The 24,953-nt window shown below is 41.9% G+C and overlaps 1 protein-coding gene across 1 annotated transcript in view; it reads left to right on the forward strand.

Annotated features, from left to right (window-relative positions):
- Positions 1-24,953, forward strand: part of LOC124794936 (delta-1-pyrroline-5-carboxylate synthase) — a 205,032-nt gene that overhangs the window by 16,513 nt on the left and 163,566 nt on the right. The window contains exon 2 of the mRNA XM_047258653.1: positions 15,510-15,683. Coding sequence (XP_047114609.1) covers positions 15,510-15,683 — 174 coding nt within the window. The remainder of the gene's footprint in view (positions 1-15,509; positions 15,684-24,953) is intronic.

Genomic DNA, 24,953 nt, shown 5'->3' on the forward strand with positions numbered 1-24,953 from the left:
TTTTAGGAAAGAGTGGTTCACCTACAAAGGAGACCACATAAGGGACGTAGGTGCGACGTATTCTTGAGTACGGCTCGAGTGTTTGGGATCAGTACCAGGTCGGTCTAAAGGAAAACATCGAAGCAACTCGTAAGCGTGTTGCTAGATTTGCTACCGGTAGGCTCGAACAACACGTAAGTGTTGCGGAGATGCTTCGGGAACTCAAATGGGAAGACCTGGAGGGAAACCGACCTCCTTTTCGAGGGACACTATGTGATCAAAAATATCCGGACACCTGGCTGAAAATGAGATTTACAAGTTCGTGGCGCCCTCCATCGGTAATGCTGAAATTCAATATTGTGTTGGCCCACCCTAAGCCTTGATGACAGTTTCCACTCTCGCAGGCATACGTTCAATCAGGTGCTGGAAGGATTCTTGGGGACTGGAAGCCCATTCTTCATGGAGTGCTGCAATAAGGAGAGGTATTGATGTCGGTTGGTGAGGCCTGACACGAAGTAGGAATTCCAAAACATCCCAAAAGTGTTCTATAGGAGTCAGATTAGGACTCTGTGCAGGTCAGTTCATTATAGGGATGTTATTGTCGCGTAACCACTCCGCCAAAGGCCGTGCATTATGAACAGTTGCTCGATCGTGTTGAAAGATGCAGTCACCATCCCCGAATTCCTCTTCAACACTGGGAAGCAAGAAGGTGCTTAAAACATCAATGTAGGCGTGTGCTGCAATAGTGTCACGTAAAACAACAAGGAGTGCAAGCCCCCTTCATGAAAGACGACCACACCATAACACCACCGCCTCCGGGTTTTACTGTTGGCACTACACACGCTGGCAGATGACGTTCACTGGGCATTTGCCATGCCCACACACTGTCATCGGATCGCCACATTGTGTACCGTGATTCGTCACTCCACATAACGTTTTTTCATTATTCAATCGTCGCCCCTTACACCAAGCGAGGCGTCGTTTGGCATTTACCGGCGTGATGTGTGACATATGAGTAGCCACTCGACCATTAGATCCAAGTTTTCTCACGTACTGCCTAACTGTCGTAGTACTTGCAATGGATCCTGATGTTTTGAATTCCTGTGTGACGGTCTAAATAGATGTCTGCCTATTACACGTACGACCCTCTTCAACTGTCGGCGGTCTATGGCAGTCAACAGACGAGGTCGGCCTGTACGCTTTTGTGCTGTATGTGTCCCTTCATGTTTGGCTTCACTATCACATCGGAAACAGAGGACCTAGGGATGTTTAGGAGTGTGGAAATCTCGCATAACACAAGTGACACCCAATCACCTGACCACGTTCTAAGTCCGTGAGTTCCACGGAGCGACCCATTCTGCTCTCTCACGATGTCTAAGGACTACTGAGGTCGCTGATATGGAGTACCTGGCAGTAGGTGGCAGTACAATGCACCTGATATAAAAAACGTATGTTTTGGGGGTGTCCGGATACTTTTTATCACATACTATACACTATTGAGAAAATTTAGCGACCGGCATTTGAAGCTGACTGTGGAACAATTCTTCTGCCGCCAACATACGTTGCGCGTAGGGAGCACTAAGATAAGATACGAGAAAGTAGGGTTCATACTGAGGCATATAGACAGTCATTTTTCAATCGCTCTATTTTCGAGTGAAACAGGAAAGGAAATGACTAGTAATGGTACAGCGTAGCCTCCGCCATGCACCGTACGGCGGCTTGCGGAGTATGTACTTAGATGTAGATAAGAGATATATCAACGACGGTGGATACAGGCTTATTACACGTAATAGAATGATGTTGTGGAGCCGAAACGACTCGCTGTGACAATCCATTTTCCCTGTGGAAGTCACATCGTGATACTGAGATTTTTGATAACGAGGCATATTTATTTCTTTCAAGTTTCCTCTGGGTTTTGTGACACTTCATGTACTGAGCTTGGCTACATCCTTTGTAGTCACCTGCAAAGGGCGTTACAGTCTTTCATGTACGCTATCTGTCTTCAGTATCAATTACATATCCCTGGTACAGGGTTCTAGATAACATTTAAGCATGGGTTTATTTGGATAATCTTTCCTGATCATACAGTTTTCGCAAGTATTACTGCGTTACTCGTTTAAAGTATCCTATTTGTGTATCACTTCTAAATTACTTAGCTGAACATAGGCTTTATAACCCTCTGGTAGTATTGTAATCGAAGAAAGGTCGTCATCGATGCACGTCTTGATGCTTCTCTGAAGGGTAGCTCCTTTGCTCCGTTACGTATAAAGTAAGACGCTTCTCCTACCTTGGTGTCCTCTCAACCTGTCTATCAGAATACTTAAACGCATTCTATTTATTGCCCACAAATACACCTTGTCAATATTGCACAACGTAATGATAGAATAGCTGCTTATGTTTAAGCATAGATTGCTACTTAGGATTAAGCGGCTATGCCTAATATGAAATTTTAAAGTAAGTAACTGTACGGTGGTGCATAGAAAGCAGTTTAAGTTACGGCATGTACTAAGAATATGGTCTCCCACGCACAAGTGAAAATGAAGTTAAATGTGTCAAGGAACAATCACGTAAAAAGAATTTGTTATTTGTTACCGTATAATGTTCAGTCGAGATTAGATATTACAGAAACCACAGGCTAAAAAAGAATATTTTTCCATAAAACAATTTTTTGTCTTGTCATATTCGTTCTTAAGGCATCCACAGGTAGGTGAATTCCAACATTCAGAAGCCTGTCGTTCACGACGCGTAAATCATTCTCCATTTTCTGCCGTCGTTACCGAATGTACTTGCCGGGCGCTGAAATCGTGCGAATCGCGCTCCCTGAGGTTCTCATAATGTGATCTATTGAGCTACGCTACATTAACCACAATAATGTCGCGTTAAAGGGCTGTCGTCAATCGCCCAAACCATTACAGAAGCTCAGGAGAATTTTTTCTCAGATAGGGAAATCCGTTTTATTATGACAAAGGACCGTAAATGGTCCCTCGGAGAGCATATGCACTGCAAGAAGACCCTGCTAAATCACGCAGACGGATTTGAGCAGTTGCAAGAAGACGTCGATAAGCTCTCGATCATTCTCTCAGTTGTTAGCGCCAAAGTCAAATACCGACTGTACATTTTCTGTGTATTTCTAGCATTCGTTCATATTCAGCAATACATTTTATGTGTTTTACAGAATTCAGCTCCCAACAAATGGCAATTAGAGTTTACAATAGAAAAAGAGACTGTTTGTATGTTAACGTCTTTTGAAATGTATCGGTCAGTGCTATTTAGTTTCAATGTGTTGACGGCTTTACGTTGTATTTATATTGCTGGATATACCATTGATTACTAGTCATGTCATAAAATAACCTCTGCACTGGACTCGGTGTAATTTTCACAAAGCTTTGTTACAGATAGCTTATGTGCTAGATAATGGCTTAGTAGAGACACCTGCGAGTAATCAGAAATAAATGACGTCATAATACCACCACGTTAAGAAAAGATTTACCTTTTCTATTTCGTGTTAATGAATGTGACTATAACTGCACCTTTCTCGGATACGTGTCTTATTAATGACTCTGTTGAATTCTTTAGCCGTAATTCCTCCTTTAAGAATACATATACTTCCATTCTTTACAAGGAACCTTACAGTGCCTGGTGGAAGTATTTCTGATACACCAATTACTTTCCTACCGTTTGTTGAATGTGGTCATTCCACTTTGGATCGCGCGGGAATGTTTCGCCAAGATATATGTTGTTTCTGTTTCCAGTCATTGTCGTCAATAGTATTATTGAAGGATATGCTTGAGGTTCAAAAAGGAGTGTGAAACTTCCACCCATTTACAGAATCATTTCCATAACATTTAGGTAGTATGGCACGTAGCTCCTGTACGGGGAGTCAGATGTACACTAAAAAAAAGGAAGTTAAAGGTTTATTTAAAACAACTGTTTCGTTTATCCGATAGTTTATACCCAGGAGATTAAAAACGTATCATCTTAACAGATCTCCTGCTCTCTTTATAACTAACGTACTTGCAACTACGATGTTAAAACGCACAAAAATTTTTCTATTATCTGATTTGTGCGCCATAAACAGCCCCACCCATGCCCGTATCAGCTAAAGCATTCAGTCGCTTCATAAGACCCGTATTCGGACACAATTTCTTCGCTACATGTACCTTCGATAAGGATGATGAAATGCATCCACCTGTCTTTTGGTAAGGTAGATGAATGTCATCAGAAAATTCCCCATTTAGAAAGGGAGCACTTATGGAAATTTTCATTTCTTTAGTTACTTATCTTGACAAAGTCAGGTCCATGAGGCCCACACTTAAATCTAACAAAGACATTCTGCATAATTTGCATTACACCTGTTACGACCAGCATGTTATAAGTGATTTTGTATCTAATTCAGAAATAACTATTATGTAAAAAGAGAAATCAGTGGTAGCAGTAGCAGAAAAAGCCATGGTTAATGTTCGCTCCTGAAAAGTAGAGCAACGAAGACAAATAACTCGTATATGCAGATAGTCTTAAACTACGTCGGTCGCGGTGGCCGTGCGGTTCTAGGCGCTCCAGTCCGGAGCCGCGCTGCTGCTACGGTCGCAGGTTCGAATCCTGCCTCGGGCATGGATGTGTGTGATGTCCTTAGGTTAGTTAGGTTTAAGTAGTTCTAAGTTCTTGCAGCGCCTCTCCTGGGCCCGCAACCGTATCGGTTGGACCGTAGACGACTCGAAAACCGTAGCTTGGCCAGAGGAGTCCCGATTTCAGTTGGTAAGAGCTGATGAAGGGTTCGATGTGGCACAGACACCAAGAAACCATGGGTCAAAGTGGCTCCATAACGGTGTGAGCTGTGTCTACAAAGATCACTGACTAGAAATGGTTATGATGGGCTACTTGGATACCATTTTCAGCCATTCCCAAACGACAATCGAATTTTTATGAATGACAATGCACCATGTCACTGGGCCGCAATCGTTCGCAGTTGATTTGGAGAATATTCTGAACAGTCCGAGCAAATGATTTGGCCACCCTGATCGGCCGACACGAATCCGATCAAACATTTATGAGACATAATAGAGAGGTCATTTTCTCACAAAATACTGCACCGGCAGAGCTTTTGCAGTCATGGACGGTTATAGAGAGAGCGCGGCTCAATATACCTGCAGGGGACTTTTAACGATTTGTTGAGTCCACGCTACGTCTAATCGCTGCACTATGCCTGGCAAACGGGAGTCCTACACGATAGTAGGAGGTATTTCATGACTTTTATCGCCTGACTGTAAAACACCCTTCCCAACCGAGTCACACCGTTAAGTGGCCTCACACTGCTAAGTTGTCAGTAAATAGGGCTCTACTTCGTAATCACTAAAAATAACATCACATACCATATCAATCCGTGAAGTTTCATTCAATTTGCTCCTCCTCATGTGGGTGCTTTACCTCATTTCTCATGTAGTGCACTTTAGGTGGGAAGTGTCGGGGTTAGTTATGTAGTATAGAGATTGAGAGCTGTAGTTTTTTTGCAACATAGAAGCTAACTGTTGCTAAAAGCATTCGTTCAGTTCTTCAGGAAAGACAGTTTCTAATTTTTCATTTCTGACTATGAAGTTATGGAGATTCTTCCACAGAATAGCGGATGTTGCATCATTGCACACAAAGTCGGTGCCCGCTTTCAGGATTTCTTCGTAGGGAGCACGTTGCACATGCTATCTTCGATGCAGAATCATTGAGAAATATAGAATTATCCTCAGGGCTGCCCATGGATATGTAAGTGGACCCATTTTGTTCATGTTACTTATTAACCCTCTGTTACTCACGCGAAAATTCGTGTCATGGTAACTCGGGCGGATGACAGGTGTCATCCACAAAGCAAGCGGTCTCTTTCTATACCTTGAACGGTCTTTATGACTGATTTTATGATTTTTTATTAAATCTAAATATAATACATTTAATATTCGTACACAGTATAATATATTCTGTCGTTTGAAACAGTTCGACCATTCGAAGGACAATATCTTCACCTGAATTACTGGCATTACATGGTCCGTCTGGTTGCTTACAGACGTACGGTTCTGAATTCAAAGTGTAAGCTGTTTTTACTTCAACCAAAGCAAACACTTTTAACCCGTACTTTGTTGGTTTGCTAGGGATATATTGCCTTAATGGAATGGGCAGTTTCCTCTAAATGCCAAAAGCTGTTCGTCAACAGTAAGATATTCACTAGGTGAAAAATATTTTTCGTAATTGTTCGTGAATAGTTCAAGTACCCCTCTGATAGGAGCCAACTTGTCAGTCTCTCCGCGAACACCTCTATCACGGATATTATCAAACCTAAGATATCTCGACAGAAACCTGAATCGGTTTTAGCTTATCCATATATAACGTGATTCAAGTCCCTTTCCCTTTGAGTTATCCCACAATTTCGATATACTCTTGCTAGAACATCTCAAAGATCCACACAGATATAACAAACCAATGAAAACTCTGATATCTATCACATCTGTTTGTTTGGCATCCCTTTCCCTAGAGAAGTTACCACGAACTTATCTGATGGATACAGTAGGGCATGTTTAGTTATTCCATCTTTCCCTAAAAGAAATGAATCCTCTTGAGCTACTTCTTCCTGTGACTCATATTCATCATTCTCTGGCACTTCTTGTCCTGTTTCTGAATCATGACAGCTTTCATGAACACAGTCCTCAGTCTCTGAGTCAGCGCTATCACTGTGAGCATCTTTATCACTCAGCTCATTGAACCATTCCAACCATACCATTAAGATCTCTAGTAAAGTCTGTCAGAGGTTTTCTTGCTTTTGACATTTCTTCCACAATCTACAAATAAAGAGAATACTAGGTAACACGGAAGGTAACTGCAGTCAGTTTCAATAAGTCCAACTTCACGCACATGAAAGATCGATTGCATCTAGGAAAGCAATAAAGTAATACAGATTGTGGCAGAAGGGCTCGCGCGGATGACTGCTGTCCTCCAGACTATAATAATGTTTCATAAACAATGTACCTTTCGTAACTGAAAGCCAACAATGATTGGAGCTGAGTGCTGGAGAGATAACAGAAAGGTACTGAAAATGGCGCCATCTCAATCCTGCCCTGTTAGGCAAAATTGAGCGGGAAATTCTTGTGAATGACAAGTGTCATCCGCGCGAGCGACGGAGGATTAATGACTTTGAAGAAAATATTAATAGTAACCTTAGGTTTTTCGCAGGTAATTCAATAGCCCGTAATGAAGTCTGCCTGAAAAAAGCTAAAGGTCGGCAGTTTGCTTTAAATGATTAGTGATGTAAAATTGTGCACTTCACAAAACACCAAAATGTTGCATCCTACGACTACAATATCAGAGGGTCTTATTTGGCGAAAGCTGACAGTGTTCTCTTTAAATTTTGTTTGACGTTCTGTAACCGTCTCTCGTAGTCAAGTCTCAATCACGCCCATCAAGTTCGCCTCCCTGCATGTCAGACACATGTTACGTAATACGCTATGTAATTTGCCAAATAATTAATAACAGATCTACTTCCGATAATGACAATAGGAATTTACCGATTACTGTATGGATATACAGGATGTGGGGAAAAATAACGTCGCTAACAGTGCAATACTCTGTGTGATCCAGTATACTCAGAACTCTTATTGAGTTAATAAATCTTAGTTGGAGGGGGGAGGGGCGGTGCGAAGTGAATGGATGGGAAGGGGCTTATGAACTAGGGGGCTATCATTAGTCATCTCAATATTTACTGATCAAGATATTACTTTATTTGTTATCATCAGTACTGAAATATTTGTAGGAGACGATGCCATGCTAAGGCTTATGAAAGCAACTATACCATATCTCATTCTAAATGAGCACTTACGAACAAGATACGTTTAAAATATCGAAATATTGTAAGTAAAATAATCTAATACAGTTTGCTATGTGGGGATCGAAGGATCAAGTAGTGATCAGAAGGGGTATGTTCGAATCATTCATACTTTAATCTCTGCAGGGTCTCATCAATCCTAATATAACTCGCCAAATAATCGTCAAAATCGTACGATGGAGAGAACCAGTAAGGTAAGTGTAGGTGGACTAGTGGAGTTGACAACCAACAGATACAAAGGCACAAAAATATAAAAATCGTTAATTGTAGGGAATGTTTCACAGATATACATGGCCATGTTATATACTCTGCAATGGTTACAAGGGACAACTATGTGGTTGGCTGATGACCAAACTGCAGTGTATTCTCAATAAATTCAGAGCACACGGATTACTTCAGAATTTCGCATGCGTGGGGGTATTAAACACACCAGAATCAAATCTAACATTTTATCATAACCACTTCTTGATAATCTTTGGTTGACAACCATGTAGGTGGCTGGTGGCCTAAATGCTACTTCGATAAATTCAGAAACCATGAAATGATTCATACACTAAGTGATCAAAAGCATTCAGACACCCTCCCCCCCCCCCCCCCACAAAAAAAAAAACATGCGTTTCTCATATTAGGTGCATTGTGCTGCCACCTTCTGCCAGGTACTCCATATCAGCGACCTCAGCAGTTATTAGACATCACGAGAGAGCAGAATGAGGCACTCAACGGAACTCATGGACTTAGAACGTGGTCAGGTGATAAGGTGTCATACGTCCGAAGGCGAGATTTCCACACTCCTAAACATCCCTAGGTCCACTGTTTCCGATGAGATAGTGAAGTGGAAACATGAAGCGACACGTACAGCACAAAAGCGTACAGGCCGACCTCCTTTGCCGACTTACAGAGACCACCGACAGTTGAAGGAAGAGGGACGTACTATGTAATAGACAGACATCAATCCAGACCATCAACCAGGAATTCAAAAGATCAGGATCCATTGCAAGTACTACGATAGTAAGGCGGGAGGTGAGAAAACTTGGATTTAGTGGTCGAGTGGCTGCTCATAAGCCACATATCACGCCAGTAAGTGCCAAACGACGCCTCGCTTGGTGTAAGGAGCATAAACATTGGCTGACAGAACAGTGGAAAACCGTTGTGTGGAGTGACGAATAACGGAACATAATGTGGCGATCCGATGGCAGTGTGTGGGTGTGGTGAATGCCCAGTGAATGTCATCTGCCAGCGTGTGTAGTGCCAAGAGAAAAATTCAGAGGCGGTGGTGTTATGGCGTTGTCGTGTTTTTCATGGAGGGTGCTTGGACCCCTTGTTGTTTTGCGTGGCACCTTGTTGCTTCCCACTGTTGAAGAGAAATTCGGCAACGGCGATTGCATCTTTCAACACGATTCAGCACCTATTCATAATGCACGGCCTGTGGCGGAGTGGTTACATGACAATAACATCTCCGTAATGGACGGCCTGCACAGAGTCCTGACCTGAATCCTACAGAGCACCTAGGGATGTTTTGGAACACAGACTTCGTGCCAGGCCTCACCGACCGATATCGACACTTCACTACAGTGCAGCACCCAGTGTAGAATGGTTTGCAATTCCCCAGAAAACCTTCCAGCACCTGATTGAACGTATGCCTGCGAGAGTGGAAGCTGTCATCAAGGCTAAGGGTGGGCCAACACCATATTGAATTTTAGCATTACCGATGAAGGGTGCTACGAACTTGTAAATCATTTTCAGCTCGGTGTCTGGACACCTTTGATCACATAGCGTAATTACACATGCTTGGGACCGATAACACAGTTCGACAAGGGTTATATTTCTGATATTTAAGTGTTTGCTTCTGAACCAGTTTACCACGGGAAATTCAAATATGTAAACAAAACATCCTTGTCAGGGATACTTTTTATGTAATATGTATACATATATATGTGTATGTCCACAATTCTTGGCAAGCAAAGGGACGTTATAGAGAAATGTGGGTATGCTGCCACATCCAGTAGTGATGGAACATGACAATTTCTTGTTCAACAGCAGATGGGAAGAATCAGACGTCATTGGGTTATCCCCCGCCACACCTATGTCATTAAGACCCGCCGGCCGGAGTGGCCGTGCGGTTCTGACCGCTACAGTCTGGAGCCGAGCGACCGCTACGGTCGCAGGTTCGAATCCTGCCTCGGGCATGGATGTGTGTGATATCCTTAGGTTAGTTAGGTTTAATTAGTTCTAAGTTCTAGGCGACTGATGGCCTCAGAAGTTAAGTCGCATAGTGGTCAGAGCCATTTTTATTAAGACCACCTGCATTAGCTCATTAGCTCGAACTGCGACAGCCGGTCCCTGGCTCGGCAGTAAACCTTAACGCTTCCCAGAGGCAGGTGCATCGAGCTTAGAACAGTGGTGTTAGTCGCTATTTGTGTCAATCTTAACGAGTAGGTGTTTTGGCTGACAAGAAACTGTCTCTGTCCTATTTCCGAGCACAGTTGAACTTGTAAGTTCCTGTGTGTACATTGATTTGTCCTGGTGCTGAAAGTAAATTGACTACTTTTTTTATATATCAGCGTTTCTCTAGTTCTCTAGTATTAATGTAGAACAGGTGTATTACTGAAGAGGTATTTTAAATTTTCAGAAATGCCACGTCGTCGTGAATGTCGATATAAGCCAGACAACTTCTGCTATATCTGTGGGAAGTTCACCTTTGTCAGAAATAGGAAGAAAATTTCAACAGTCATAAAGAAAACATATAAACATTACTTTGAAGTAGAAGTAGCAGACCAAGATAAAGAATGGTCACCACATTTCTGTTTTTCTACATGTTACTGCAAACTAATTTAGTGGTGGAAAGATAATGTGGCGTTTTTCGCTGTGCCGATGCTGTGGAGAGAGCCCAAGGACCACGTTACTGATTGTTATTTCTGTCTAACCAAAATTAAGGGTTTTACAAAAAAAATCGAAGAGGCACATTGTTTACCCCGTTCTGCCTTCAGCGAGAATGCCAATGCAGCGTTCTGACAGCCTTCCAGTACCTTCAAGAGCCCCAGGTCAAATTCGGAGTGACAGTGAAGTAAGTAGTACTGAAGAAATCACAAATGATGATCCATTATATCACTGCATAAGTGACTCATCGCCACATTTGTTAACAAAAGCAGATTTAAATGATTTAGTGCGTGATCTAGGGCTAAGTAAACAAAAGGCGCAGCTGCTTGGTTCAAGATTACAAGAATATAGTCTGCTCCACAAAAGTACTAAAATCAGTGTGTTCAGGCACAGACAACATGCCTTTATTTCCTGTTTTGCAACTGATGGAGCACTGACATTTTGCAATGACGTTGCTGTCCTAATGAAAGTGTTGAACTTCACCTACATTTGACAGGAGACTTTTCATAGATACGTAGAAAACAAGTCTCAAGGGTGTTTTTCTCCCTAACGGAAATAAAATACCCTCTGTTCCAGTAGCTTACGCCAGCTTGATCAAAGAGAAATAAGAATTCGTACAAACGATGCTAAATTCCTTAAAATACTATGAATACAAATGGAAAAAATTTGCAGATTTCAAAGTAGTTGCTATGGTACTGGGAATGCAACAAGGCTACACGAAGTATGCCTGTTTTCTTTGCGAGTGGGATAGTCGAGACAGAAATTCTCACTACGTGAAAAAGAAGTGGCCTAGACGGAGATGGAAAGTGCGCGAAAAGAATGTACAATGTGGAAGTCTAGTAGCTCCTGAAGATATACTACTTCCACCGCTTCACAACAAACTTGTCCTAATGAAATAATTCGTAAAGGCCATGGATCCAACAGGCAGTGGGCTTGCATATCTTGTTACCAGATTCATCCGTCCTTCAGCTGCAAAAATAAAGGAACGTGTATTTTTAGGCCCACAAATCAAGGAGGTTCAGAAAGAAGCAAATTTTGAGGCACGTTTAACTGAGAAAGAAAAGACAGCACGGAACTGTTTCATGATAGTGTCAGAAAACTTCCTCGGAAGAAGAAGAGCTGCTAACTTCAAAGAAAAGGTGAATGACTCTATCAAAGCATGTCAAGATCTGTGGTGCAATATGTCTCTGAAGGTACCTATGATGGACTCTCATCCGGACTGCTTCACAGAGAGTTGTAGTGATGTATCGGATGAACATGCCAAATGATTCGATAAAGACATTTCTGCCATAGAAAGGCGCTGTGAAGGGAAATGGGTACCTTCTATGTTAGCAGATTATTGCTGGGGTGTCATTGCAGAGAAGAAAGATTCACAATACAAGAGAAAAAAGTGATGTGCATTACAATACAGCGGCTCATTTTTTTGTCAATATTCTGTAATTTGTCATGTCAAATAAAAGCTACAAAGCGTATACACAAAGACTGCTGTGTTATATGTAATATCTCACCCTCCATTAATGTGATGAATTTGTAACATCATAAAAATGAGAATTTGTTTATCGAATTTCACCTCATGCTTGATGAATTATATCAGAAACAGAAGATAGAAATAAAATTGTGATTGCACATAAACTACCCTGACAGAAAAAAAACTAAAATTATTTTTGAATTCAGCACTCGAAGTACAATTACGATCACAATGTATTTTTTCAGAAATAGAAAAAGTTTTTTGTAGAACTGTAATTTTGGACTGAGGATCACGCGGTTGATCTATGGCCAGGATACAGTCTAACATTCCCAAAGGGATCCACAATGAAAACAGAAAAATTCCAACAGAAACACTCCAATAAGCGAATAATAAGAACACAGAAACACATTGCAAATAGCACCACCCACATTACAACTTCACAAACGGCGCGTAGTTACGAGTGTAGTGTTCATTCTCTCAGGACAAATCAGTACCTACCAAATGCACAAAACACATGAATGTACCACAAGAAATATTTACAGTAATGAAGATTTATGAAACCATTGTATTGACACCCTAAAGAGCTGTACTAAATTAAATGCAAACTCACAATGAACTCTTGTAACTGAGTGCTTTCCTCACTATGCAGTAGCAGTACTTGCAGAGGCACGTCCCTCACTTACTGAGTCGCGCCGGGAGAAGGTGCCATGTCCTTGTCCGGCTGCAATATCACCCCAATTCGGTGGTGCGGGAAAGACCCGTTGCAGACTAGCCACCTGTATCTCGCGGAACGGGACTTCGACCCTCTGTGTTTGATCAGTCTCAGTGGCGACTTGATTTGATACTAGAAAAATGCAATCGGCCTACAGAGAAGATTGCTTTAAAAACATTCGTCACTCCTATATTAAGTTGGGATAACAGAGGATACTAAACGTATAGACAGAATGTTAGTACGAAGCAATCGAACAGTTTCACGGAGGTGTTGAAAAAACTAAATTTGTAGACACTTGAGGATATATGGGAGCTGTCCCGTGAAAGTGTATTGACAATATTTCTAGCAGTAGTTTTCAGTGAGATGTTCAAACAACTTATGGGAATGCAACCAGATGACTTGTTCGACAACCACCAATATTTCGACAAATGCCGGCCGGAGTGGCCGTGCGGTTCTAGGCGCTACAGTCTGCAGCCGCGTGACCGCGACGGTCGCAGGTTCGAATCCTGCCTCTTGCATGGATGTGTGTGATGTCCTTAGGTTAGGTTTAAGTAGTTCCAAGTTCTAGGGGACTGATGACCACAGCAGTTAAGTCCCATAGCGCTCAGAGCCATTTTTTTTTTCGACAAATGAACACCCCGTCATTTCCAAGGCAGAAATGCTATGAGAGAGTACTATGCAAGTATTTACTTAATTATCGTTCGGCAACATTTATGCAAAGATTACTAAACTGCTACACGCCAGCATTTAAATACAGCTCTCAAGCATAAAACAACACAAAGAGTAACAGATGTTATTACATCATTCCTCACTCTCAAGAAATCTTCAAAAGAATCCTTGCAGACACGTGCAGAACATGCTGATAAAATATGAGAAACTCACTGTCGTTCTGCACGCAAGTTACAAGAAGCTGATGAAGATCTGCCTCACTTGTGGATGATGTCTGCACAAAATTCCATGACTCGTTTAGATACGGTTCACGGTAGTCCAAATTTCTAGAGGCTGCTCAAATCCAGGGGATCTTCTGGCTGCAGAGCAGTTTCAAGCATTGTGGAGGACAGTTTTGTTGCCAGTAGTGTTTCCATTCGTCGATGGCATTGAATTCAGTTTCCAGGGGGTGAACGACTGACTGTCCGTGGCATTCTTTAAGTCGCACGTGTTCTCTGGGTGTTGCTATAGGACCGTCGCATTAACTTTAAAGCACTTGTCTAAAATTTGTAGCATTCTTTACCGTTAATTGTTTCGAATTAAAAACTCGTTATGTATATTTACTTTTTAATGGGAATTTGAATACAACTGAGGCCTTTTACTGGAAGAAGGCTCATAGGTAGGAATGGTTATTTGAGATAGGGCAGTACTTACTTTCAATATATTTGAATGATGACCTGCTATTAAGTAAATCTTTCCAGATTACTATATATTTTAACGGACGTCTTTAATGTGAAAAACAATATTTCTGATAAATAGTTATGGGCCCTTTTCCCATAAATCAGGGTCAGGAGGTTTAATGAGTAAACATTTCTTAATGTAATGTTATTTTAAGTCATAACACACGAAAATGTAACATAATGTTGTCTGTAATAATACGTACCATAAGGGGATCCTCGGAAAGGTACAGGAATAAAATAATAGGAAGTAAAATGATAACAAAATACAAGCATACGAATAAAATACCACTAATTTGTGCTGTGTCCACATATTATGACGGACAGTGCCTTTGGTATAGTTGCTAGCTGCTGAAGTATGTTTTCTTTCTCTCCTTCTTCTTTCTCTTCATCTTCCTGTCCTGCATGGATAGGTATTTTCTAAGTAACATCTGGTTGCTGGTCACTATCTGCAAGCTTATCGTGTAACGACGACTGCTTTCATCATCCATACTGGCATCCTTTTCTTTTTCTGGTTTCACTGGAGTAAACGCCACTGTTGATAGTCTCAGGTTTTTCAGTACTCCAGTCTGCATTTCTGTTCCAAAGCAGAAGTCATGAATATGAACCTTCGTATAGTAGTGAGCCTAGTATTGAGCTAACTGCCGACGCTCCAGGTAACCCGCTAATCAATTTCAAACAATTTCCCGAAAAAGGGGACTGTAGACCTATGGACCTGCCTTGCGAAAAATGCTTCAATTGATTTTTTACTGGGAAAATGAAAAATTCTCTTTCAAAAAATTCAAATGGGCAGTTTAAATTGATGACAAAATGTAATATTTATCAGGAGCAATTATATGAGAACGATGAAAATCATAGTAATAAATTAATCCATTGGCCAATACTTATTGTCCAACGTGTAGGTAAGTAGCCGTTTTGTAATGTGTTGATCTGTAAGCTGACACCGTTTATGAGAAAAAATATCATTCAGAGACGGCACCAGTCTTTCAGAAGCCACAGAACATCCTACCAAATTTATGTAAAAAAAAAAAAAAAGAAAAAAAACACTGCCATGGCAAATTAATGTATTGGTTTTATTCAAGGTTACCAATGAAAAATGAAAATATTTGAAATAACCGCGACCAAACAAATACAATAAAACTGTCATTCAGAAGGATAATAGCGGTATTGGTTTTAACCGGGCAATTTTTCCCACACATTCCTTTAACACAGTTGGTTACGGTGTGTCGGCAGGTGCAGCCGGCGTGCCGCTGGGTGCAGACGGGCGAGCGCCGGAGACCGTCGTTCACGGACCGCAGCCAGTTCAAGTACGCGCGTCGGCTCGTCGTCAAGATGGGCAGCGCTGTCATCACCAGAGAGGACGAGAACGGCCTCGCGCTCGGCCGGCTCGCCTCCATCGTCGAGCAGGTGAGCCGACAGCTGCTTTCTCCCGTTCGTCCCACTCTGTAGCACGTGTACAGGGTCACCCAAATGGGGGCAAAAGTGGATATTTTATATGTAACTTCTGCAGCCACTTCTAAATCAGTTATCTGAGGCAAAACTAGTTTTAAGAGTTCACCTCGCGGTCTCAAATGTTACGGAGATCACCTGCTAGGAAGCTGTACGACATGTTGTGGTTTACATTTGGTAGACTGGTTTGACGCAGCCCTCCATATTATTCTTTCCTGTGCAAACTTCATCTCTGTAACCTGTACTGAGGTTTTCTCACCTCTGTATAGGTTGCAGAGATGGAGTTTGCACAAGAAAGCCTAGTATGGATGGTCAGTCAAACAAGTCTTCCAAATGTATACCACAACAACATGTCGTACGGCTTCCTAAGAGGTGATCTAATACTATGTCAGACCTCCTTTTACCCAGTGTAGTGCATAAACTCGACGTGTCATAGACTCAACAAGTTGGCGGTATCCTGAAGTAATATTGAACTATGCTACCCCTATAGCCGTCCGTAATTGCGCATGTGTTGACGGGGCAGGATTTTGCGCACGAACTCACCTCTCAGTTATGTCCCATAAATGTTCGATGGGATTCACGTTGGGCGATCTAGATGGTCAAATCATTCCCTCAAATCGTCCAAAATGTTCTTCAAACCAATCGCAAAACAACTGTGGCTCGGTGACGTGGCGCAATGTCATTCACAAAAATTCCATCGTGGTTTGGGATCAAGAAGGCCATAAAGAGCTGCACGTGCTCTGCAAGCAGCCGATTATAACCATTACGAGTCAATGATCGTTCAGTTGGACGAGAGGACCCAGTCCATCCTATGTAAAAATAACCCAAACAATTATGGAGCCACCGTCAACTTGCACAGTACATTGTTGATATGCGTCCATGGCTACGCGAGATCTGCTACGCACTCAGACTCCACCGTCAGCTCTTGCCTACTGAAATCAGGACTCGTATGACCAGACTACTTTTTCAGGTCGTCTAGGATCCAAACGATATGGTCACCAGCCGAGGCGAAGACACTCGCGTCGGTCGTCTGCTGCCGTAAGCCATTAATGCCAGATTTCACCTCACTGTCCTAACTGACATATTCGTCGTACGTCCTACATTGATTTTTGTGGTCATTGCACGCAGTGTTGCTTTTCTGTTAGCACTGACAACTCTACGCAAACTGTGCTGCTCTCGGTTGTTAAATGAAGGCCGTCTGTCACTGCGTTGTCCTTGGTGAGATGTAATGCCTGAGATTTGGTACTTTCGGCACTCTCTTGACACTGAATCTAGGAATCTTGAATTGCCTGATTACTTTCAGAATAGAATATCCTGTGCGTCTAGCTCCAACTACCATCCCGCATTCTAAGTCTGTTAATTCCCGTTGTGCGGCCCTAATCACTTTAGAAGTCTATTCATATGAACCACACGAGTACAAATGACAGGTCAGCCAATTCAAAGCCCTTTTATGCCTTGTGTACGCTATATTACCGCCGTCTGCATGTGTGCATATCGCTATCCAATTATACCCAAGTGTATATAAATTTCAAAGCTGCTTGCTCCAGTCAAACTTTCGACTCCCTCTTCTCTCCATCAGCAAAATGATGACTCCTTCATGCCTCATGATAAGCTCTATCATTCGATCCCTTCTTTTAAACAAGCTGCACCATAAATACATATTCTTCTCAGTTAGTAACTTCTCATTACTTCAATGATCTATTCATTTAATCTCCAACATTGTCCTTTAGCAACACATTTCAAAATCAAAAGCTTCAACGCTCTTCTTGTCTGAACTGTTTATCATCTACGCTATACTCATTTATCCTCATCGGAGACATCCTAGCATTTAAATTTATATATAATCCTCTTGCAACATTCTCTTTTCATAAATGCTCTTCTGCCTATTCGAAGTCTGCATTCTATATCTTCTCTACTTGGGCGGTCGTCATTTATTTTGCCGTCCAAAATAACGAAATACATATCTACTTTTTTCGTCTCTCATTTCCTAAACTAGCGTCTTCAGCCTCACCTAACTTCATTTGACTACCTTCCATTACCCTTATTTTACTATTAGAAATATACTGAGTTATTCAACCGACTGATGTGATCCCAAATTCATTATTATCATGAATAAAATCGTACAGAAAAGTGCTTATTTCACTTAAGTCATTGCATACTCATAGAAGTAATGTAGTCCCATAATTTATCCCTCTGCTAACAATTTTAGTGCCAAGTAAACTAAAGTGGAAGCCTCGAAAGATGTCCCACTTTTCTGCTAAGAATTTCATATATTCATTCTTCGCCCACTTCTTGTCAGGCTTTGATTTCTAACCATTTTATACTCTCTCTCTCTCTCTCTCTGTCTCTCTTTCGTCATCGGTCCTCTGAATGGCTTGATGCAGCTAGCCACGAGTTCGTGTTTCGCGTCCCCATCTCAGAGTAGCAGTTCCTCCACATGTGTTCAATTATTTATTGGATGTTTACAAATTTCAGTCTTCCCAACAATTATCACCCTCCACAGCAGCTTGTAGTACCATGGAAGTTATTCGACGTTACTGGTCTTAGCGTTCCTATTAGTGTTGTACTGCTGACATGTCAATGGCACGTTAGATGGATATGCCGTATTCGGCGAATATTTACTATTTGCACGATATACGAGAGAGAATTGTCATAGCATATACCTCGATAAGTGCCAATATGATGAGGAATACCACTCAAACCATGATAAAAGGTTGCAGAACTTCATTGATACCAGTGGTAATCACTTCGAACGCCTTATGTAAATGGACGTTCATGCCACCTTTTTCACCTTCCTTCACCTTTAAAGACCTTACTGTTACTTATCATTGGATTTGCCTCGATAACCGCTATCATAAAATAAGTACCGAACTATATCATCCCATTAAAAAAACCGTTGACCTTCATATCTCTGACGCGACCCCACCTAGCAACAAAAAACTGACTCATATGATGGCCCCCATTGTCCCATTTAACATTTGTCCCACACATTATTCAGCTACTATCATACTTTCGGAGTTATTCTAGGTGGCAACGGTTAGTGAGTCACCCTGTATGTTAAAATAAAAATTCTAGTTTACTTTACTCTCTTTGTCATAACACAGTTTTTACCAAAAAAAAAAAAAAAAAAAACAATCCAACAGAATCAAAGAGACAATGTTACGCTCCTCGCACCTAACATGTGTCTTATACATATTTTCCACCGATTTATTTTAAGAGGTCCTCTATTTGTTCCCTGAAATATCAGTACTAATAACGATGCTTTATTTAATCCATGTCAGGTTTCAAACTACCATCTGCTCTGTCTCTAATGTTACACACTCAATTTGCATACATTTGCGCCGAAAATAGAGAAACATTTCCCCAGGCGTTCACGTATGCACTTGTTTGCATTTGTATAGGAGTGACTGTGTAATTGCATTTTCCAATAGACACGCCTGTCTGTCTGTATTGTTGTCTTTCTGATACCGAATGTAAGGGAGGATACACTTAATGCGAAATGTAGTTTGCCAATCACGAGTCCTACATCAAATAAGAGAGAAACCCTCAGAGGAAACTAATATTAACGAGATCTGGTTTAGAGGAAAGAAAAATACGTGGCGTGCAAATATCCGTACATCCATTTGGTGAAGATATTGACGTACAAAAATCTACAGATACCGGTACCACAACAAGATTATTATATAATGCGGAAGGAATACACTTTGAAATTTTCATTGTCAGGCAATAGACTATGATACAGCAGTAACGTAATCAAAAACTAATAACCGGTAATCATATTCTGCTTGCGTATATTTTAGATTTTATGCTCAGGAAGTCATGCTGATATAAAAACAAGCGGCGTTAGCAACATCGGTCTTGGTGACTTGTGTCTTTCCACAGAGACGCGACTTTTTATTGCGAAGTAATACTGACAGTGTATCAGTTAACAGTGACCTCTATTACATAAATTTTTAATATATAATGTTTGAGGTATAGTCGTATGTGACCTGGAGGTTTACAGCACTGCTTCGCTGATTCGCGGGATGGAATTCTGCAAACCTGGGTGTCAGGCGTAGCAGTACTTTCTTGTGTTCTAGAAATCGTCATGTTTGTGTCACACGTTTTGAAAGGAAGTTGCTGTGAAGGCACCAGAGTTAGTGTCCAGACACTCACAGACCAGACAGGGTTTGAAACTGAGGGTAACAAAGCAAAAGCATAAATGCTTAACAGCGTTCTCAAGTATTCGTTTACAAAAGGAAACCCTGGAATATTGCCCTAATTTACTCCTCAGTCCACTGAAAGGATGAGAAATAGATAGTAGTGTCAGTGGCATTGAGAAACATCTAAAATCGTTAGAACTGAACATAGCTCCAGGTCTCGATGGACTATCTATCAGATTCCACACTGAATCTGAGGCTAAGTTAGTCGCTCTTTTAACTACAACCTACTGTGGATCTCTCGAACAAAAAATTATGACCAGTAGTTGGAAGAAAGAACAAATCACACCTGTCTGCAAAAATGGTAGCAGGAGTGAGCCACAAAACTATCGTCCATTGTCCTTGACATCTATATAATGTAAAATCTTAGAACACAATCTGAGCTCAAACTTAATGAGCTGTCTCGAAAGGAACAACCTCTACCATGAACGTTACGATGGATTCCGAAAACACAGACCATGTGAACCCAACCAGCACTTTTCTCGTATGATATTGTGACAGCCATAGAAGAAGGCAGTCAGGTAGATGCAATAATCTTCGATTCCCGAAAAGCATTTGACTCAGTTCTACATCTATACTTATTATCGAAAGTACGATCGTCTGGGGCATCAAGTGAATTTGTGACTGGATTGGGGAATTTTTTGCAGGCAGGATCCATTCATTGACAGAAGTCGACTTAACTCCGGGTGTTCACCAGATAAATGTGTTAGGACCCTTGCTGTTCATGTTGTACACACCGTCAGGTGGCTTGCGGAGTATGGATGTAGATGTAGATGTATATTAATGAATTTGCGGAAAATATTGATTGAACCTCAGAATTTTCTCAGACCATGCAGTTATTTGTAATGATGTGTTGTCTGTAACACGCTGCACAGATATTCAGTCAGATTTGGGGGAAGACTGCAAAGAGGTGCAATGATTAGAAACTTTCTTTAAATATTAAGAAATGTCAAACTGGCCACTTGAAAAAATTATAGTATCCATGAGCTACAATTGGAGTCTGTCAACTCATACAAATACCAGGGGTAAGAGTTTGTATGGATTTGAAATGGAACGACCAAATGGTGTCATTCGCAGTTAAAGCAGGACATTTTAAAGCATAAATAATTGGTGTCATGTTACGGTGTAGATATGAAATATAAATATGGTGTTGTGTCCCAAATCACAGCAACGTAAGCTACAGCTGTGTTCATCAGCATAAGTAACATAATTACCAAATCCCTTTCTTATTTCATAAATTCCGTTTCTCCCGAATTCGATTCAAAACATTCTCATTTCTTACTCGATATACACACTTAATCTTTGGCAGTGACATGTAGCTTCTACTCCCTTTTTGCATGAATTGACTATCGTCCATGTTTCACTACCTCAAAAAGACTACTCTCCAAAGAAATACACTACTGACCGTTAAAATTGCTACACCAAGAAGAAATGCAGATGATAAACGGGTATTCATTGGACAGATATATTATACTAGAACTGACATGTGATTACATTTTCACGCAATTTGGGTGCATATAACTTGAGAAATCAATACCCAGAACAACCACCTCTGGCCGTAATAACGGCCTTGATATGCCTAGGCATTGAGTCAAACAGAGCTTGGATGGCGTGTACAGGTACAGTTGCCTATGCAGCTTCAACACGATACCACACTTCATCACGAGTAGTGACTGGCGTATTATGACGAGCCAGTTGCTCGGCCACCATTGACCAGACGTTTTCAGTTGGTGAGAGACCTGGAGAATGTGCTGGCCACGGCAGCAGTCGAAGTTTTTCTGTATATAGAAAGGCCCGTATAGGACTTGCAACATGCGGTCGTGCATTATCCTGCTAAAATGTAGGGTTTCTCAGGGATCGAATGAAGGGTAGAACCACGGGTCGTAACACATCTGAAATGTAACGTGCACTGTTCCAAGTGCCATCAGTGCGAACAAGAGGTGACCCAGACGTGTAAGAAATGGCACCCCATACCATCACGCCGGGTGATACGCCAGTATGGCGGTGACGAATACACGGTTCCAATGTGCATTCACCGCGATGTCGCCAAACACGGATGCGACCATCATGATGCTGTAAACAGAACCTGGATTCATCCGAAAAAATGACGTTTTGCCATTCGTGCACCCAGGTACGTCGTTGAGTACACCATCGGAGGCGCTCCTGTCTGTGATGCAGCGTCAAGGGTAATCGCAGCCATGGTCTCCGATCTGCTAGTCCATGCTGCTGCAAACGTCGTCGAACTGTTCGTGCAGATGGTTGTTGTCTTGCAAACGTCCCCAATTGTTGATTCAGGGATCGAGACGTGGCTGCACGATCCATTACAGCCATGCGGATAACATGCCTATCATCTCGACTGCTAGTGATACGACGCCATTGGGATCCAGCACGGCGTTCCGTATTATCCTCCTGAACCCACCAATTCCATATTCTGCTAACAGTCATTGGATCTCGACCAACGTGAGCAGCAATGTCGCGATACGATAAACCGCAATCGCGATTGATTACAATCCGACCTTTTTCAAAGTCTGAAACGTGATGGTACGCATTTCTCCTCCTTACACGAGGCATCACAACAACGTTTCAGCAGGCAACGCCGGTCAACTGCTGTTTTTGTATGAGAAATCGGTTGGAAACTTTCCTCATGTCAGCAAGTGGTAGATGCAGCCACCGGCGCCAACCTTGTGTGAATGCTCTGAAAAGCTAATCATTTGCATATCACAGCATCTTCTTCCTGTCGGTTAAATTTCGCGTCTTTAGCACGTCATCTTCGTGGTGTAGCAATTTTAATGACCAGTAGTGTACCTTAAGAAGAATGTTCCCTACACTTAAACATGTATTTGGTGTTAGCAAATTCTCCTTTTTCATAAATGTATTTCCCGCTGTAATCAGTCTGCATCTTATATCCATTCTACTTCATTCATTGTCAGTTATTTTGCGGCCCATATCTGTTACTTTTAGTGTCTCATATCCTCGTATAATTCCCTCGGTATCGTCCGATTTAGTTCATCTTCATTTCATTGCCCTTGTAGACTACCCCTTTCGTTCAACTGCTCTTCGAAGTCCTTTGCTGTCTCTGACAGAATTATAATGTAATTGACGAACCTTAAAGTTTGTATTTCTTCCCCTGGACTTTAATTCGCTTTCCTAATTTTTCCTTGCTTTCCTTTATTGCTCACTCATTATGCAGAATTCATAAGATACGTTATAGGCTAGTGCCATATCTCGCTCCTTTCTTAATTACTTCTTCACTTTTATGTTCTTAGAATTTTACAACTGCAGTCTGATATCTCTGCAAGTTGTGAATAAACTTTCGCTCAATGTATTTTACTCCCTCTAACTCCAAAATTCCTAACAAATACAAATCGCAGCATCAGTATTGCGCCGGCCGCGGTGGTCTAGCGGTTAAGGCGCTCAGTCCGGAACCGCGCGACTGCTACGGTCGCAGGTTCTAATCCTGCCTCGGGCATGGATGTGTGTGATTTCATTAGGTTAGTTAGGTTTAAGTAGTTCTAAGTTCTAGGGGACTGATGACCACAGATGTTAAGTCCCATAGTGCTTAGAGCCCTTTGAACCATCAGTATTGCGTCGCGTACTGCTACATTTCCTCGGAACTGATATTCCCCGAGGTCTACTTCTAGCAGTTTTTCCAGGCTTCTGTATGTAATTCATGCCGGTATTTTGCAGCCCTAACTTATTAAATCGATGTTAAGTAGTATTCATACCCATCAGCACCCGTCTCCTTTGGAATCTGAGTAATTACATTTTTCTTGGTTATGGTATTTCATCTGCAACACATGTGCAGTTCAGACGTAATACACTAACGGCAAAAAAACGCAACACCAAGATGCAGTTGTGCCGCAAAACAAAAGTTGGTAAGCGTGTTTCTACATCTTAAAGATGACGTCTATTCAAATTTCGCGTCAGTCGCGTAAGAGTGGCTTTTGTAGCGCCAATATCAAGATGCAAATCAGGTTTGCTTTAAATATACTCTCTAATGGTCGTGAGCGTTAGTTACCTTTGAAATTTGGTGTGATGAGTTGATGTTAGTCAATAATGCCTTTAGGGCAAAAAAGACACCATTATTAACAGTTCGCAGAATTTGAATGAGGTCGTGTAACAGGGCTACGAAGAGGTGGATGTTCCTTCAGCGATACTGCAGAAAGACTTGGCAGGAATGTAGCCACTGTACATGGTTGCTAGTAGTCGTGTTCACGAAAATGTAAGGTCGCAAGAATGCTAGGTACCAAGCGGTCACGTTTCACTAACGAGGGGTAAGACCCGTCATGTTCGGCGTATGGCTCTGGCGCATCGTACTGCATCGGCAGCAGTAATATGAGCAGCAGTTGGCATCACAGTGACACAACGAGCTGTTACAAACAGGTTACCTCAAGAGCAGTTCCGATCCAGACGTCCTGTAGCGTACATTCTATAGACCCCAATCTACAGCCATTTGCGTCTTCATTGGTATCAAGCGAGAGCACATAGGACAAGGTGGAAACCTATTGTGTTTTCTGATGAAAGCTGGTTCTGCCGCGGTGCCAGCGAAGGCCGTGTGTTGGTTACAAGGATGCCAATTGAGGGCCTAGAACCAACTTGTCTGTGTGCTAGACAAAGTGGACTTACAGCTGGGGTTATGGTCTCGGATAAGATTTTCTATGACAGCATGAGCACTCTCGTGGATATCCCACGCTCCCTGACTTCAAATTTTTCATCAATCCGGTGATTTGACGGGTTGTGCTGTCATTCACCAACGGCATTCCAAGGGATGTTTTCCAGCAGGGTAACCCTCGCCCGCTGTTGTATCCCAACACGCTCTAGAGAGTGTGCTGCTCACTAGATATGTCTCTAATTGCACATATATGGAACACCATCGGATGCCAACTCCAGCGTTATCCACAACCAGTATTACCCGTCCATGTGTTGGCTGACCAAGTGCAACAGTTATGAAACTCCATACCTGTACAACACAATGCATGCACGTTTGCATGGTTGCATTGAACATTCTGACGGTTATACCGGTACCAGC

The sequence above is a fragment of the Schistocerca piceifrons genome, chromosome 1, assembly GCF_021461385.2.
Source record: "Schistocerca piceifrons isolate TAMUIC-IGC-003096 chromosome 1, iqSchPice1.1, whole genome shotgun sequence".
Classification (NCBI taxonomy): domain Eukaryota; kingdom Metazoa; phylum Arthropoda; class Insecta; order Orthoptera; family Acrididae; genus Schistocerca; species Schistocerca piceifrons.